This window comes from Sebastes umbrosus, chromosome 17, assembly GCF_015220745.1.
Source record: "Sebastes umbrosus isolate fSebUmb1 chromosome 17, fSebUmb1.pri, whole genome shotgun sequence".
Taxonomy (NCBI): Eukaryota; Metazoa; Chordata; class Actinopteri; order Perciformes; family Sebastidae; genus Sebastes; species Sebastes umbrosus.
In genome coordinates, this window is record NC_051285.1 from 23,167,833 (window position 1) to 23,187,354 (window position 19,522).

General features: G+C 41.9%; 1 protein-coding gene across 5 annotated transcripts in view; it reads left to right on the forward strand.

The window, feature by feature from the left end:
• abr (ABR activator of RhoGEF and GTPase) overlaps positions 1 to 19,522 on the forward strand; it is a 150,311-nt gene that overhangs the window by 37,561 nt on the left and 93,228 nt on the right. For 4 of the 5 annotated variants that reach the window (XM_037748058.1, XM_037748060.1, XM_037748061.1 and 1 more), the window contains exon 2: positions 17,140 to 17,318. In XM_037748058.1, the coding sequence (XP_037603986.1) occupies positions 17,140 to 17,318 (179 nt within the window). Of the gene's footprint in view, positions 1 to 11,308; positions 11,379 to 17,139; positions 17,319 to 19,522 lie in introns of those variants that run through there. The other variant, XM_037748062.1, reaches the window with a different exon arrangement.

The window sequence follows — 19,522 nt, forward strand, 5'->3', positions numbered from 1 at the left end:
ACTAGCCACTAGGCAGGTATTATGCAAATGTGTTACTTGGTGACATCACCACGTTACCGAAGAAAAGGCAGGACTTCAAGCAAGGTGTATCAGGCAGTTCAGAAGCAGTGTTTCTCCCTTTGGCTTGGACTTTGACACAAAAAAGCTATATAACACACTAAGGAAAGGGAAAAAGCACAAAGGCATAACAGGTCCTCTTTAAAATTTCTACTTGATCACAATAACATGTTTCAACAGGGCACCGTAAACACCTTTTCCACAACAATTTGGGACTTAAGTTCTCTATAAGACAGCAAATCTCTCTGAAAGCCGCCTTCGAAATATCCCCATAGTCTGCTCAAATGAATTGTAAAATGGCTTTGTAAGCAGTTAGATCCAGCAGAAAGTTTTATGTATTCTCACTTGGAGTGTACACCCACACACTGCCAGTTAGTTTTTATCTTCATGTCTCTTTTTTTGGCCTAATTAGTTTCCAGATGAATTTCCTCTTTGTCACAAACTTTTCCATCAGTTTCTGTCCTCCCTTTGACTCCCGCAGTAGGAGAGGGCCTCCCCTTTTGATATCAAGAGTCTCTCTTCTCCGCCTTTCATTTCTGATAGCTTTAACGGTGTTATTGTGATGTGAAACACTGACCTGACTGAGCAGCCCACCACTCTATCTGACACACCTAGAGTGTATCAAAGTCATTGCCTCTAATCTGCATCGCATTCTCCTAATTGGGCTGGGGAGTGCAATAAATAGACGCTACAACCACTGCCAGGGTTGCCCCGAGGGCTATCGACAGCCGCTTGCATTTTAATAGCTCCGCTCATTGTAGCTCTTTTGTTTCGCTGCACGGTTTGATACACTTTTCCATTAGCGCAATGCCCACGAACGAATGCAGAGGGTACTGCTGCACGGTGAGGTGTAGCTGCCCACACAGTACATCTGCTGTGCAGTACTTTGCCGTGCTGAACGTGGGTGTGTGCTGGCAGCGATTTGGAGGATTGATTTCCTCGTACCTGCTTTCAAACACAGGGAGGGGAGGTGCAAGGTGGGATATAAAATGTTGTGAATAATTAGTGAGGGTTGTGTGCTTTTTGTGTCTGTGCATTCATAGGCGTGTCTGCACTTGAATGTGGCCTCTTGTGTTTGTGTGTGCAGACAGACACGGCTTCAGGCCCCCGTGTACGATGGTGGTTGCCCTAATCTATGGACGCAGTGGGTTGAATCCAACCAGTCCTGCCTTGGGGATTTTGCCCAGCTAATTACAATGTATAGTGGCTGGCTGCCATGGTAACGTTGGGTTGGTTTGGTTCGGGGAGGTAACAGCAATTCATGCATGTGGCTCTGCAGCGGAGGGAGCCCTTATCTCTTGCTGCCTACAGGCATATGGCACGCGCAGATATGCAGCTGTAGAACTGTCACTCATTTGAGGTATAAAGGGACAATACTGCCTTTTATCCGCCTCTTCTCTGGAAGGGAAGTGCTCTGGATGTGTGCGCACAGTAGAGTGGATAATGTCCGCACATCTTCATTAGCATCGGTGCATTTGTCTTTGAATGCATACACAGCGTAAAACATTAAAAGTCTCATCTGTCTGCCCGTGTTAGATGTTTCTCGCTGTTAAGGTTTTTGATTTTGGATTGGCAACTCTCCTGTCATCTTCCATTAAAGACTTACTTTTTCTCCTGTCTGCGCCTCCTTTCTTCTTTCTTTCTCTTTCCACTAAATGATGCGTGGGAGTCCTGCAGCTTATTGACCTTTTTAAAGCGTGCTTCGTCTGTTTCCTGAGCACAGTGGTTAGCTGTATCCGTGGAGCGTACCCATTATCGTCTTGATCAGGCTGGAAGAGGACAAGGAGGGGAACAAAGACCCCGGATTAACTGGATGACTCACAGACTTTTCAGGCCGCAGCTCCTCGCTGCTCTTGACTCCGGCGTAGTTAGCATCATTTAGCATTACTGTAACTTCAAGCCGGTAGAATGTTGTGGCGGGGGTGTCCTATTCGTTGAGGTGCACCTACAGAATTTTAACTGTAATTTTGGATCTGAATCACGAGAAAGCCTGCTGTTCTCTCTTTCTCTCAGGTAGTCGTATAATCTGTGGATTATATCTATACCATAGAATGAGATTAAGCTCAATAAAAAGCATATATTTCACTATTTCAGCAATGAATGAATATCTTTGGAGGTAAATTAGTATTAGTGAGAGGTAAAAATATCTTTCGTAAAATTGGGTTACATTTTGAATTATTCCCAGAAGTGATCTTTCAATAGAATTCACTCACAAGCCCATCACCCTTCAATGTTCCGTTATGCCGGGTACACACTACACGAGAATCAAGTAGATTTTTTGGCCAGATTCCCCCCTCCTGACGATCGGCAGCAAAGCCCAGATGTTTTGATGGTTCTAAAGATTATCTTTCCAGATATTCCTGTGGTGTGAGGTATGTTAAGAGTGTTTTTTTACATCCCCCGATCTGCTCGGAAGTCCATCCTGGCCAACCCGATCTCAAATCGTAAATATTAAACAGGTTTAATATTGACGGTCGATCGAATATCCTGTTGTGTGTGTGGGGAACCCTGAGGACAGCTGATGACGCAGTCACTTGCAAAAGAACGATAGCCAATTGGGAACCAAGCTGACTGAAGGACAACCACAGCCGTGGTGGCCGTGTGTTGAAGGTGACAACTTTCACACCTCTCTCTCTCATTCTAGACTCAGTAACCTGTATTTATTGCTGTCCCTACCTGGCTGCCACATCCTGCATTCATGTGAAATTCATGTAGTTATTTTTAGAGCATTAAGCTCTGAAAGCTCTCAGCTCGTATCCAGCATTGCTGACATCATCAGTATATGCTGTGTGTGCTGTATAGATGTATAATGATCTTGCAGCCTGTGGTGGATGGCTGGTTCAAGGGAAGCCTCATTAATCTGCAAAGCTTTTCATAGACTGTCATGAGAGGAAATGAGAATAACTACAAGAATGAATCCAGGGCTGGTATGTTATTTTGTTTAGATGCTTTTATGGTATGGTAAGGTTGAATGTTTCTGGGAGAGTTTGCTCCAATAAAGACAAAGGTAACACCTGCACACTACTCCATGCCACAATTTTTATTGACTACGTTTCGATCACACTTGGATCTTCGTCAGGTCAAAATGTTGGAAAAGTGGAAACCACACCCCTATTTCTATACATACAGCACACATAGGCAAACAAGCTCTATGTTGGCAGGTGTGGTTCATCCAAAAACATATACAAACAATTCAATAAAGTATATAGAAAAATTACATAAAAACAATAATACAAAAGCCATACTTCTATATGTCCAATTTATGTCATTCATCATCACATATATTATAAAATACATGACCTACTGTACATTCAAAATTATTACATTAAATTAGAGGAAAAAAGGAAGAAGAAATCTTGAATACATGTCAGAAATTGGGTTTAAGCACCCTTCTAAACAAGTTATCTGTATCAAATCCCAATGTGGAAAAAAGACACACGGATTGTATTTATAATTTTTTTTTTTCATGACTGTATACTGTATATAGGAAGAGCCATCATAGTACAACCACCATTATTTGGTTTAGAGAAAATGTTTTATCTCATACTCTTGATTCAGAGCTCTAGGTGTGAAAATATAATGGCTTTCTCTTTGGCGTAAGAGGGTATTTAAATTATAAAAAATAGAGTAATATAAATTTTGCTCCAATGCAAAACAATTTGGAAAATACGAGGTAGCCTACTTATATATAAGATTTTCTTATATACTTATATTCTTTACTCCGTGGTGCTGCAGAGAGCCAGGCAAACTGACTTTAAAAGCTTATTAAAATAAACACTGCTTAGCTAATCAGATGTGTTTCCCAGTGCACCAGCGAACCTACGTGTTTTAGAGAAGGTCTTACACATCTTCTTGATTTCAACCCTTGACTATTCCTTGTATAAGACTATGTTGTAGTTGATTATTGTGCGACAAACATCTGTTAACAAAATGCTTCACCGACACCACTAATAGCTTCCCTTTCAAATAAAATTTTAGATTTAAGGCTCAAACAACAGGCTAGATTGGAATCTGTCTTTGTGCAGTGGGACTCCTCTGTAAACATCTGCTATATGTGTGCACATGTGGCTGCATGTTCACTCACGTGCATCTGTAGTTGTTTGAGGATCTGTGTGTGTGTGTGTGTGTGTGTGTGTGTGTGCATAATGGAGGAGGTGGGTGTTTCTGCATATTGATCACTACCTAAGCTGGATTGATCCCAGTTGCGATGGCTCCTGGGGGAAGCGGCGTGCAGCGAAGAACACAGTCTGTCGCTCCACATCTGCCTCTCTGGCTAGCAGCTGTCAGCCGACAGGTTTACCTTTTGGTTTCTGGATGTTTTTTGATCAGAGATTATATGAAGACAAAGACCTCTGAGCACTTTGTGCAATCATTTTATTCAGAAGGTTTGTTTCTGTCCTCAGAGCTTAAAGGAATATTTGTTTTTGAAGTGGGTTTGTCTGAGGTACTTATCGATAGTCCGTGTATTACTTACAGTAGATGACGATCGGCACACCACCAGTTTGCCACACAGAAGCAAAGCAAAATTAAGCTGTTGTATCCATCTATGCTCTCGCCAAAGCCACCAGACTCAGTAATTCTACCCCGCAGAACACTGGAGTTGCTGGTCTACCGCTTGCTGCCTCGATTGGTTAGTTTGTTTGTGCTATTTTTTGACTTTGGTGAATCCAAACTAACCATCTCACGGCAAAGTAAACTGGTGAAAATATTCTAAATATAGCTTACCCATACACTTAAACTGATATTAATTTGTTTTTAGGTGCTAAATGTTTTGCTGCCGGCCCCGTCCACAGCAGTACATTGCTTTGCTTCCGTGTCAGTAAGTCTCGTCTGTTTCTCCAAACTGAGGGCGTCCCGACAGCCATCTACTGCAGCTAATACACTGACTATGGATAAGTACCTCACACAACCCCACTTCAAAACAACCAAACTATCCCTTTAAGAGTAGCTTAAACTGCAGCTGCAACAGCTGGCCAATTCTCAGTCATTTCTATAAAACGTAACCACTGTATTCTCACATTTAATGTTGTGAAACAAACCCACCAAAGCTTCATTTTATAGCTTTTTTTTGTATCTGGAGCATCTGCATATGATGGAAATAAATTGGTTTCCTTCCAGTTTAGCTATATTGCTGCTGCTGGTTCTGTCCTCAGAGTCTCGTGTCATGTTGCTGCTGTTGAAATACTTTATGTTGATGAGCGGAGTAACGGGCCCGGGCTGTAAAGATAGACCTTCATAAAGGCTTTTAATTTCCCCAGTGTCGCCTCCTGATTGATGACCGCAGGACAGGGAGGTGTAAAAGCCTACATGTACTCTGTCAACACACACAAAATGACCCCACATGTGTCAAGCCGCTGATGTACTGTCATGCTGTCATGGCTCCACAGGGGCGGCCAGGAGGACTAGTTGCTGAGCAGAAGACTACAGGAGGCGGCAGCACTCTGCCTTTCTGTTCTTCCTTTTGTCTTTTTATCTGGTCCTGGGAGAATCGGATCTGTTATGGTTGAGCTCACTTACATCTTTCGAGAGCGGCACTGAAGACGCAGAGGAATATCTTGTCAACAACCCAGAAGACACGCTCTCATAAACACGCATACAGTAAAGACGGTTGAATAATATGAACATGCAGAGACATGTTGAGACTCTCTCACACACCCTTTTTCTTTTAATGGCCTCCCCAAAGAAAGGGTGGCTCGCTCATAAACACACATCTCTACTGTAAAAACGTGTGTGTGTGTGTGTGTTAAGTCACTGCAGCCATGCGCCTGTCCTATACAGAGGTAGTTTGCAGAGCTGCATGCTTCTTGGTGCCCACACAGTGTTAGCTGGCTGCAGGGCATGGTGTAATCCCTCTCCTGCTTAGAAAAAAATGCTGAGCAAGGCAGCACAACTCCCTGATTGAATTCTCACACTGCAGCAGCGACTTTTCCTTCCCCTGACTTTATTAGTTTGCAACTTTATACTGTATACTGTATACAGGAGATCGCATGAGGGCTGCATACACACACACACATACACACACACACACACACACACACACACACACATTCTACTGTTATTCCACTGGAGTAAAGAAAGGGTTAAGTGTGGACAGCATTGCAGTAGTTGCTGAGCAAGAGGAAAACAATCTGCGTTTCCTCTTCACAACTATCAGTATTTGAACCACATTTTTGTTACAAGGCAGCTTCTCTAGTCACTAGGTTACCGCTACACCGAGGAGACTGTACTGATAGTTTTGATACGTGAAATCTCTTACTGTTTTCTCTCGGTGCTTGTGAAAATGACGAGATAGTTTCCACATCAGTATTTTGAAAATGTGTATTTTTTACAAAAGAAGTCATAAAACAAACTGTTGATCGTCACTCATCAATGCACAAACAAATTCACAAATGTAATGTGAGAATTCGTTTTTAAATCCATTTGTATATAGAGGTGTAGTACTCTAGTAGCATTTCCATAGCTACAATAATCTATTTAACAATTAGTGGATAATGCATTTATTAATATTATTTGGATAATCAATCAATTGTTAAAGTTATTTTCTTAAATGTGAGATTTGCTGCATTTTTCTCTTTTGTTATTGTAAACTGAATATCTTTTGGTTTAGGATTGTTGGTCTGACTAAACAAGACATTTGAAGACATCACCTTACACTGTGGAAAAATGTAATAGACATATTTCACTGTTTTAAAACTACAGTGTGTCGGATTTGGCGGCATCTAGTGGTGTGGTTGCAGATTGCAACCAACTGAGTACCCCTCCGCTCACTCCTCCCTTTCCAACACTGCGGTAACGTGAGCCGTCGAGTGCAAAACCGTGGTAACGCCGTTCGCCTCTCTCAGAGGCCATCCTCACCATAATAACACTACTTTAGGAGTCAGACAGTGGCTGGCGGTACCACGATTTAACACTCTGCGGGTCACATTACCGCATTTTCACAAGAGCGTCGGAGAGTTACGGTGGCCTTCAGGTAACGTAAAAATGCAAAAGTTTCTCTCTAGAGCCAGTCAGTGTAGTTAAACAGATGGAGACTGGCCCGCCCGTCATAGCAGCTCTGAGCTGGCACTCAGCTGCCCAGTGTGAGTGTGAGGAGGCGATGCAGAATAGGAGAGGTCATCATTTTTTTTAGTTCTTCAATAGAGTGGTGCAGCGTATTTTTGTAGGCCAACTAGGAAGTTAGCATCGCCCTGGTTCCTTCGACAAAACGCCAATGAGATTTATCCATTGGGTTTTGGATTATTGCAGAAAATAAGCTCTGTGGCAAACAAATGTTTATGATGACCTTAATTCAGGCATCTAACTAAAAACTCATTGAAAGATCCAGACGAGGGAACCAGAAGTGCTAAATTGCTAACTCATTTCCAGGTTTTAGGACTCATTCCTACACCACTCTACTCTGTTTATGTTTTCTTATATTCTTGCCTGAGTGACCAACAGGAGCATAGTAGGAAGTGATTATAAATAGCAAAGCAATAACACTTTGCATAAACACGTGGCATAGCTGACACAGCTGAAATGTCAAGCTAAGCCTCAGTCTTCTAATGTCAGCATCCCACCCTTATCCCGTAACGGTTTTACCACTTAACCCCTCTGTATTTTATTGAGGATGTTTTCCTCTATTAAAAGATGAGCAACAGTAACAGGCATGCAGACTGTGGTCACATGAAAGAACAACAGCACAAATAGGAAAGCTGAAATGTGAGCCACACTGTAAATCTGCTATATTCACAATGATGGATTTCTTCTTTTGTGCCAGGTTCAGAGTCAGTGTGTGTTCTTAGTTGGAAGAAAGCAAAGCAGGGGTTTATTGTTTAGTGTGGAGGTGTGGGTGAATGAGAGAGTCTCAAACACCCTAGCAGGCAGTATTGTCTCTCTGTGGAGCCCTCAGCTACAATAGTTTATGACTCAGGCTGTTCACTTTTAAAAGTTTCTCTTGTCTTCTGGTATAAATAGTGCCGTTTTACAGGAACACTGGCTGCAACCCCCCCAACGTGACCAAACAGCTTATTGGCTAGCAGGAAGCATTTGCATCAACGTGACCTGTTGTCATGGCCAGCCTTTGTCCTTGCCGGTTATTGAGAGTGACAGGTGGATTTAGAGCTGTCCGTCAAGAAAGGTTAGCAGTGAGAGTGATGTGAGCTGACGCTGGGCGGAGGTCATTGGATGGGTGGGTGAGTGGGTGAGTGGGTGGCGGGGTAGCAGGATTGCAGATTTTACTGGAAGGTTATAAGGGCTATGTTGGCAAGAATCTGGCGATATGATACTATCATGATACGATGAGGGGTGACGATTCAGTATATTGAGATATATTGCAATACTGTAAGCAAGGCCATATATTGCTTTTCTTTTCAAATCTAATTTTAGGAAAACTGTCATAGTATAGAGACACACCACCATATGTATAAAATCTGTCACTTTGTGAAATGGGGATTAACTTCATTACTCATGAATACAATTGGACTCATCGGATCCACAAGTGTCTCAGCTTTACAGTGATACCCAATTTATGCAAATCTAAGACTGTTTAGGGAATTTTCAAATAGCCTACACCCTTTTAGAATAGGTGAGAACAACACATTTGTACTGCATGCAAAAAACTGCATGGTTCTTGCCCCAAACGGCATGGGATTATCATAAAGTGGGTATTTCTGTAAAGGGGAGATTCGTGGATATACCCAAAGAACCCATTTTCATTCACATATATTGAGGTCAGAGGTCAAGGGACCCCTTTGACAATAGCCATGCCAGTTTTTCCTCACCAAAATGTAGTGTAACTGAAGAATCAATACAGCATCGCAAAACATAACATTGCAATACTCATGTGTATCGATATTTTCTTAAACCCCTAATGGTTATGCAACTATATTTGGACAAGGGCTCCGTGATTATGACCAAAATGCTAATCACGATAAGCTACATTCTATTTGTGCTACATTCCTGCTAATGTAAAACTTCACAGTACATCTCCTAGAAGCAAAATATAAATGAAATTGTACCAAAACTTTTTTTACCTAAAATTAAATCAACAGAGCTCTGCTTTCACCTTCAAGTTGCTAGCAGTGTTTCTCAGGAGAACCTCAGGACGCTCTCCATCACTTGGATCCATTGTTGTCTCTGCTGCCAGCTGTCAGTCGTGAAAATCCCATCAGAGGGTACTTGTGTATTGATGAAATGCACTTCATGGTGGTAAAATGATGCTCTCTAAACATGAGCTTGCCATTCAGCCCTCCACCTTTGACCTCGTTAAAGGATCACATAGGAGGTTTAGCATGTTTATCCCTTTAACCACAAATAACGTTTACTTACATCCAATATCATCCAAAGCACATCACGTTATTAGTTATTAGATCTTCCAGGTTTCAGACAGGGGCTTCACTTTGTGTCAGTATATGAGAATCAAATTGAAGATATTTACTTGATTACATGCAATCTAACTCTGAGAACATTTATTCTGCTGCATTACATATTGTCAATTGAGAGTCGACTGCTGAAAAGTGTTGCATTGCACACGCTATGTTGTCTAAAAATCGAACCTGGAGGACAAACCATAACCAAACTGTGGCATTATGAAAATAATAATGTAAATTTTGTTTATTTGCATTACAGCATAGCAGCTCACACTCAAATGTCATATTTCAGAGCTTATTTGAATGCATCAGGGAAAATTTCTTTAAGGTATCATATGGAAATAATTGAGATTGACGACCACTATGCTTCATTTATTTAAAAAGCTGATTTATTTAAGGCTTATATTATTGCTCTGCACTGTGAGGAGAACATTGCCAGCATTTTCATCATTTTTCTGATTTGTTTCATTGCGTTCACTTTGATCCCTTTGTAATAAATTTCCATCCACCACATGTGGAAGTAGTTGCTCTGAAACTGCTGAGGTAGTTTTCTACTCACAAGGCAGATTTAAACACGACGGCGTTCACACTCTGTCACATAGACTTATGCAGTCGCTGAAGTGAGCAATTCTACAATTGAAGATCTGTGTGTGTGTGTGTGTGTATTTCTATCGTTTGAAAGCTTTTCCGGTGAAAGCCGTTCCTTATTAACTGGAGCCTCATTGATCTAACCCCATCAACACACACCAGGGCCTGTGTGTAATTGTGTAGAGCATGTATCTGTGATGTGTGTGTGACACAGTGAGAGTGTCTGTGGTGCCTCATGGGCTGCACTAATTTCCCTACGCATTGTGTGGAGTGCAAAGTAGGTAGGTCCAGAGAGAGAGAGAGAACAACATCAAATACATGAGACATGATGGCGGGTTTGGTGCAATGATGTATTCCTACTGGTTTGTTGGTGTTTTTTTTTTTTTCATCCATCCTGTGAGTAACTGGCCACATGGAGATTATTAAACGTCACAAGTTTCATAACGTGACCTTTTCAGTGTAATAAAACATCAGCGGAAATGTGAGGTTTTGCAGTTAACTTTCCATAACCGTCACAAGTCTGTGTGATAGAACAGTTGATTTACCTGGGAAAAAAAAACAAACTATGTATTCAAATAGTCCTGAATAGTTAATCACAGATCAGCTGATCGCAGTAAGCTTGTTGGATTCATAGACTCTTGCTGTGTTAGCTTGCAACAACATGATTTGAATAATTTCCAAATGTGAAAACACCACTAATCCACAGCCGGCTTTGCTGCAGCATCGTGTGGGTTTCGGCGTTTGGTTGGGGGCAGTTCCACTTTGTTGTTTGACAATTACTGACTATCTGTACCAAAAATCCAGTTTTGGTTGCTTCCTCATAGTACAGTACATGGAGTGTACCCAAAGTTCATGCACACCCACGCTATTGATTTTTATGGCTACTGTGTGTGACCCGTAAACCATAACAGGACTGTCTTTATTGGTCAGCTGGGAAGTGACGCGGCGATGTTCAGCGGACAGAGAAACACGTTGATGCACTCCAAAACATTTTATAGTTTCCACACAGTAACGCACGGGTTTGTTGCTTCCTCTTAGGCTGCGGCAGTTTTTTTGAATACAGCATTGTTGCCTTAATTTGAATGAGTGCTATCTGAAAGGTCTGCAACAGTGGAAGTATTCAACAGCTCCAAACCAGCTCTCTTATTTTCATATCACTCCTGTGGCTGCACAGTAGAGTAGGCTTCCCAGTTAGTGTTGTCAAATTTGAGTCGAATAAACGTGACCAGCTGCACTTAAGTTATGACATAATAGTTGCCTTACTGCCTTGGTGACATGGGTGACTGTCAGTGAAGGTGTTTGGGTCAGACGGCGTTCACACGCACGCCAACATGGCTTTTTTCTTTGAGGCCGCGTGTACTATTTCATCTCTCCTCTCCAGAAAAAGTAAGTGTGGTCACCATGTTTTTGACTGTGTAGTTTCTGTGTGTGTGTGTGTGTGAGCATGTGAGTCGATCTCGACTGCCTTAATGTACAGTAGGTCCTCTTCACTGTTGTGGCGTGCCAGACTAAGGCTGTATTGATTTGTCAATAGGATCTTCCTCCTCTGCAACTCAATCCTTTTACTCAACGTTCGTCTCCTGTTTAATCGCATGTCATGTTGAGCTCGTCCCCCGTTTTAACCCTGTAAAATGTGTAAGTGTATGTTTGGGGACCGCTCTATTGAACAGTATTTAGGGCTGATGAATCCTCCCCACAGAAAAAAAAAATCCGCTCTCCGTGGACTGACAGCACAGCATTGATTTTCCTGTTTGTCACGCACAGGGATTGTCAGGGCGCATTAGCCGACGGAGGCGGCCGACATTTCAGCCTGTCAGAGAGTGTGCAGATAAACATGTGCACGTGTGGACTCATGCACATGTGAGTATTGTGACTGTGGCAGGGTTTAAACAACACAACACAACAGCAATGCAACCGAGTGATGTTTGATGTTCTTGTGAAATCAGAGCTTCATAGTCTTTAACATCTTGTCTGGGAAAACCGGTCTTATTGAACCAAAGACATCTGAAGCAAAACGAGGAAGAATATTCATTTTCCGTGAGCTTTGTAGCCCAGCGACTGTAATGTTCAACTTATTTATAGATTATTAGGAGCAGTGTTTTAAAAAAAGAGTGTAGCACATATGTAGATAACAAGACTCCCGTTCAGACAATAAAATAATAATAATAATATACAGTATATAGGATGTAAATAATTCTGTACAGGTACTAGCTCTGGTTGTGGCTGTATGTTTCTTGAAAACTGTAATCAGATATTACATACTGATGCAGGTATTATGATGTGAGGCAGAGCAGATGCAGTGAAAGAGTCACTCGTGGTGTAACGTAAAGCTGGAGTTGACTCAACATCAACATGCTAACATAATCTTTAATCTCTAATAGATTCTCATGGTTATCCTCTTCCCTGTTTAGTTTTACAGCCTCGATTTTTGATAGATTGCTATCTTTTCAAATTCCCACTCTCTGGGTTCCCCTTCTTCATTGTTCTCTTTATGATATCCAGAGTATTAATATAGCAGCAAACAACTATTTGCTAAAGATATAGTGGAATAATGGCTTCCTGAGCAGAGAATGAAGTCACTTTCTCTCTGTGTTGTAAACTGACTGGCTAGCTCACAGCCGCCGCTTTGCACTGCGATCATAAGGTAGTTACAGCTGATAACGCCGTCCCGACCGACGCCGTCATCGCGGAAGCGTAGGGCCCAACCTCTGGTTCCCCCCTCATGTAAACACTGTTAGCTCTGTCAGCACTGTTGCCTTTGTTTGCACTGTTAGCACTGTTAGCACTGTTAGCTGCTAGCCACAGGCTCAGCTGTCGCCATGTTGAGAGCCGTGCGGAGGTAATCCCTCGATCATAGATTTGTTCTGAATTCCCAATAGAGAACCTTTAAACAATAAGCTTGTTGACCTGTATTATATAATTTCCTCCTTCTCTACATACCGCTCTTCCTCTTTGTTATCTGATGGCTTATATCGGGTAGTCCAATCTAATCTACAGAGTCTACTGCTGTTTGCCTCCACACTGGAACCACATGTGTGACTAAAACTTCACCTATATTGTGAGTTCTGTCCCTTATAGTCCATGAGTCATAATTGTGTGAGTAGTCAAATTAAGAAAACCCAATTGATTGTACAAAAAAATAGATATATACTTAAAATTGACGTTTTACTGACAAGAAAGAAGATGCCACCAGTGGTGTTTCCTTCTAACTATGTTACACCACATGTGGCTGTAATCTGAGAGTGTAACTGAACACACAACCTGTATTTCTGTCTCCTTGCTCTCCTCCGTTCTGGGACTGTTTTGGATCTTGTCGGATCTCATCACTGAGTGGCCATGCAGCATCAGCATCAGCAGCCAGGCGAAAGGGACATTTTCACCCTCACCCTTTTCTTTTGTCTCTGCTTCTCTCTCTCTCTCTCTCTCTCTCTCTCTCTCTCTTTCTCTCTTTCTGTATCTATGTCTGTCTTGCATTAATATGGCTAATCAGACAAAATGAGTAGAAATAATGACCACTCACACACCAAATTACACGCAGAGAGATTCATTCAAACACTAAATGACTCTGATGACTCACATTAACAGTTTAACACACAATGCAAACAAAGCTGACATTTAACGCGCAAGGCAGCTGTAAGTGAGCTAGAAGCACACAGCTTGTGCATGTGTGTGTGCACACTGTAGGCTGTGCATAGGCCAGAGAACCACCGAGTGTACCCATTTTCTCTGCTTTGTCCTCGCTGCTCCACCTCTGTTCTCCATGATGGACCACGAATCATGGGCTGTGCTCGAAAAGTCAAAATATGATGTCCTAATGTCTTTTCCTTCCTTCCTTCTAAGAAGAAGAAGACATTATTGACTTTATTGATCCCGAAGGGGAAATTAAATTTTTTTTTTAATCTGACTGCACATACACTATGTTCCGTAATTATAATGCGACGGCGGCGGTTAATGACGTGCGTCTGCCGTGGTGATAAAACTACAATGTTCCAAAGATGGACTACAAAACTGTTCAATATCAATATTTCCTATAATGTGAATTCAACCGTTCAGTCTGTCTACTTATTTATTTTTTGCTTTTTTTTTATTGTTAAATTATTTATTATAGACCCATCTTGTTTTTTTTAACTGATTCTTATAATACAGTGAAATTAAATGGTTGTCACTGACCACTCAATCATCAATATGGATCCCAATTATAATTGTATCAAAATAATTGTTAAATCTATGCAAGATATGCATGATGGTTTGTTTTCATGAACAGCATGAGGCTGGAGCGAGTGCTGGGAGAAAGAGTTAGCAAGCTTTGACGACACTGTGACGGTTGTGACCGAGTGGAAGCTACTCTGGGCCCAATGGATGCGAAAGATCCGGGTACTTTTCCTGCCATTTTGGCATCATGCGCCACTGAGCAACTTTCATAGGAATTAACAGGGCCCCGCCTCCAACGCTGTATCCAGTTCTCTTAATACATCCATGAAAGGATGGTCCTGTGTATCCTATGCTAAAGGAGATAAGAAAGGAAGCATTGAAGCACCTTTCCTTAGCATTTACAGAATTCAAACAGCTCTTATCACGGCTGCTACTTAGATACTTCCGGGTCATTTCACTCAGTTAGGAAGCTTCATAAGCAAAAAAAGACTTTTCGACCACAGCCATGGCCAGTATCTTTGTAAAAGAGGGAACTGACCTTGGTGCTTGTCTAGACATGAGTGCTTTGTTTGGGCTTCCTGTGCTATCCATTCATCCTTCCAGAGCTGGGAGGAAGTTTGAGTGTTATAACTTCAGGTAAATATCTTAGATAACAGGAACAGTTCTCTGTTTTTTTTGTCTTCTCATGCTCACATACACTCACACAACTTTAACAGATTGGGACAAACTAGTCTGTCAGGATGCCAGAAGGTGTACAGAAGAGTCAGAGAGGGGACAGATGGGAGAGAAGCAAACACACGCACACATTGCTTGCATATTAGAGGATATGGTCTGATCACAGCACAGTTGGAGTTGGACAAATGGCCTTACCTCGGTGTTTTAACCTTTTACATCTCATGTTCTACTCGTGTCATCTTTGCAGCGCTTCAGCACGCTGTCACTGTTTTCTGTGCACGCTTCACTAAATCAGCTGAGACCCAAGTGCACCATTTGTCAGCTATTTGCCCAACAGCTACACATAAACCATATGGCAGCCGTGACTCTCCACGGTCCACGTACACACTCGCATGCAACCAGCAGATGGAGGGGATTGTTTGATTGGCAGGTGGGCGGTGCAGCGGCTGCGGGGTTACGGTGTGTGTCAGAAGGTGACAGACGGCGGTGTGTCGGCGGCCACTCTAGTAGTCACACATAACCATTAGCTTGATGGTGTGTGTCGTCCCAGAGGGGATTGACCACTGCTTTTATTTTTCAATTAGTTCTTCTCGTTTGTGGCTCATTTAGAGTTGTCTGGAATTTACACGCACTTCCTCTCAAGCACATCTGTACAATGGTGGATTCGCACACATTTGTGTTTTAAAGTGGTGGTAGAGCTCAGCGTGGACTATATGCAGTCACCTACGCACCTCCCACCTAATTTGCTTTTCAAACAGTGTGTTCTGCTTTTCCACCAGCCCACTGCTATATGGCTTTTTGTAATAGTTACACAAGCTTTGGTGCATGCACTTCTTCTATTCCAAGCATAAAAGGAATATACTCTAAACAGGGTTTGTATCCCATCAGGGTAAAAAAAACGAACATCCTGGTAACTGCATTATTGTGTAAGCATAAGCATACATCTCTTTCTGTGTCTGCACTTTTAACTTACTTACATTAAAAACATTTCATCATATTATGTATTGTAGCTTCATCCTGGTTCTAACCATCCCTGAGACACATCTCCTCTCTAATAATATATCCGATATATAAAAGGTGTCAACCAAACATTCTTATTTCTCACACAGGCTTTTTGTATCTCCCCGTGCCTTTGTCTTACTCCACTGTTTTCAACACTGGTGTTGCTTTGAAGGCAGGGCAGGAGTCGTTTCGTTGTTCCCTTCCTCTGGAGCTGTCACTGTTATTCACGCCTGAACGCCGGCGTCGTCGCTGGACATGAATATCGACCTCAATACTAATATATATAACCTAAAGACTGTGATGCATAGAAACAACATTTTACTTAAATGAAGAGACTTACATGTGGAGTTTGCTGTTTTGTAGCATCCTCAGCACAGGGGTAGATTAGATAGATCGTATAGTATCGTATATCGTATAGTCTATCTTAAATGATTATTAGGGCTGTCAAGCGATTAAAATATTTAAACGTGATTAATCACATGATTGTCCAAGGTTAATTGCGATTAATTGCACATTTTTAAAAAAAATATTCTCGAATCATAACATGGCAAACTGCAGCCCAACAGGTAACAACAGCTGTCAGTGTGTCAGTGTGCTGACTTGACTATGACATGCCCCAAACTGCATGTGATTATCATGAAGTGGGCATGTCTGTAAAGGGGAGACTTGTGGGTACCCATAGAACCCATTTTCATTCACATATCATGAGGTCAGAGGTCAAGGGACCCCTTTGAAAATGGCCATGCCAGTTTTTCCTCCAAAATTTAGCGTAAATTTGGAGCGTTATTTAGTCTCCTTCTTAGGTTTTATAGTTTCATATGATGAAAAAACTGAGCCCGCCACGACCTAAAAATCGCAATGTGCGTTAATGCGTTAAAGAAATTAGTGGCGTTAAAAGGAATTTGCGTTAACGTGTTATTATCGTTAACTTTGGCAGCCCTAGTAATTATGTAGTTTGGCCCTGAAACCAGTTCAACCATGCTAGACTGTTTATTGCTGTTGTTGGCCAGTTTCAACAGGCCACTGTTATTCTGTGTAGTTCCATCTTTATTCTTCTTTTAACTATTAAAACATGTCCTCTGCAGCAATAAATCGTCTCCATAAATTTCCGCTTTCGATTCACCCATTCTTTGTTTTTTTGTCACAGTTGTAGTGGCAGAATAACTGGTGGGTAACAGGAGAATCCAATGCTTGCAAATAGCATTGAGGAAGTAGTAGATTGTTCTCACGGAGTCGTGGTTGTGAGTCACCAGAGCCCAGCGATGGCCTTGTTCTCTATGATGAAATGTAAATCAGCGTCTATCTCTCTCTCCTCCAGACTTTAACTACAACACAGATGGCTACGAGGGGGACGGAGCGGAGGACGGCAAGTCTCAGGACGGCTCGGAGACGCTGCCCTATATAGATGAGTCGCCCACCATGTCGCCCCAGCTGTGCGCGCCCCAAGGGCCCGACGGAGAAGCGGTCTCTCCTACACCAGAGGGCCTGCTGGCAGGGGTAAGAGCTCACACACACACATTTATATGGAGTAGCAATAGCATTACTACACGCTTGAACTTCTACACACAACTTCTTATTATGAGACAATGGAATAATGTGACAGATGGAGAGAGAGGGTCGTTCATCATAAATCACAGGTTGGATGTTTCAGTAAAATATATCAGTATCTTAAGTTATTAGATTGAATTCCTACACTACAGAGAACTATATTACTCGTTTATTCATTGGTCAGTGTTGATATTGTTGATTGGTATAGCAACTGTTTTGTAATTCTTTGGTTGTTGGTGCTTTTAAGTGTTGCTGGAAAATCCAGCATTCCGCACAAGTTTCCTGTTTTTATGCAAAAACATTCATTTTTATCCAAAGTCACATTATCCTTGCTATAACCTTTCAAATAAAAAATTCCCAACAGTCATTTCTCAAATACCAGCTTCTTTTTCAATGATAATTTCACATTTTCCAAGTCTATCTTAAAGGAACAATATGTGAAATATTTACTAAATCATAAAATTACCATGATATGTCATCAGAGATTAAGGAAACATGCTAAATTGAAATACTGGCTTCTCCAAAAATGCTACAGCCAGTATGCTCCATTCCGGTCTGGAGCGTCTGTTTTTGTTTTGGCCGGTGTGATCCCGTCCTCTGACCATTTCAACACCCCGTTGCCACATATGAAACATATTGGCATACAAAAACAGCCTTCTGCAGCCATGGAAGCAAGCAAACAAACTTGATCAACAGAAATAACGTTAATGTTAGATTCTACCCGACCTGAAAAGCCTCGGCACATGTCTCTGTGGTCCGTGTGCAGCTGGGTTATCAAGGCAGCCAGTATTTGAGACACACAGTCGGTGAAGTGACTCCAACTACTGCTGGCCAGCGGCTAACGGGGTGATGCCGACACACTCTAACTGCTGTCAGTCACACCGGGTGAGCGGATGAGCCACGGCTTCAGTGTTTTGTATTTGGACAGCAGTTACTCATTTTAAAACACTAGCTACCAGTGCTACATATTGCTCCTTTAATACAATACTCACATGCCCATATGTACATTGGAAGAGTTATTGGTCGCTGTAATCAGTCATCTTGTCCATACTGGCCCTGAAGAGATCCATAGGAGGACCGTTGTCCAGTCTAGGAGTTGTCCACACTTCCGTCTTACAACTTTAACCCAGTTTTCAGTTCATGATCACATTAATTGTAACATTTTGGTTGCCTAAAAATGTCTTATTCAGCATTCCGTTGTACTTAGCTCCACCCTCTCGTATCATTTCTGGTTGCAAAAAACCGAGAAGGCGACGGCCAAAATGCCGAACTCGATGCTTCAAAACCGCAGTCCGCAAATCAATGGTTGACGTCTGGGTGACCACTTCCACTTCTTATATACAGGCTCAATATTTTGACCTTTAAATCATATTATCCAAATTTAAAGATGTAAATTAAATAACATCTTTAAAAAGGGTTTGAAATTATGAACACCCTGTTAGGAGTACAGTATATTACAGTTAAAGCTGACCTGTCATCAGCCAGTGTTGCTCCGTGTTATTAGCAGTAGGAGGAGCAGGTTTCTGGATCCAGACCCTGTGTAATTGTTAACGATTATCCACAATAGCTAGACTGCCTGCAGCACACTGCAGGTGGTGCATTCACAGCAGCAGGAAATGACCACCGACACAGATGGGGTCTGACGGCACCAGCACCAATCTGCCAGTCTGTGTGTGATTGCAGAATACATTCCACGACCGTGTTTATTCACTAAGTTGTAGTTGTCATTTGTTAATCAGTCAGTGTGCAGCATGGTACACTTTTTCTTTGTGTTTTTGGTTTATTACTGTACGCATCATTTTGAACTTGGATACTGTAGGTGTATAGTCGGTCCCAGTAGCTATCACTTTACTTCAACAGCTGCTGCAGGAAATATAAAACTTGCTGTTTGCTGTGGAATTTCCCAGTTAAGTCCAACCAGACACCATTTAGAACAGCGGATGCAAAAGCTTTCATGAAATGGAAATGCATCGGTCGTTGTCATTATACGTAGCAATATAGCACTCATATAAATATGTTTTCTAAAATGTTTTCTAAATATTTTGACCTGCATATTTCAGTGTCCGTGGTCCTGATATTTACTCATTCCCTCCTTCATGTCATTAGGTTAGGGTTATGCAGGGCTCTTTTCATGCCTTGCAGCTGTGTGTATG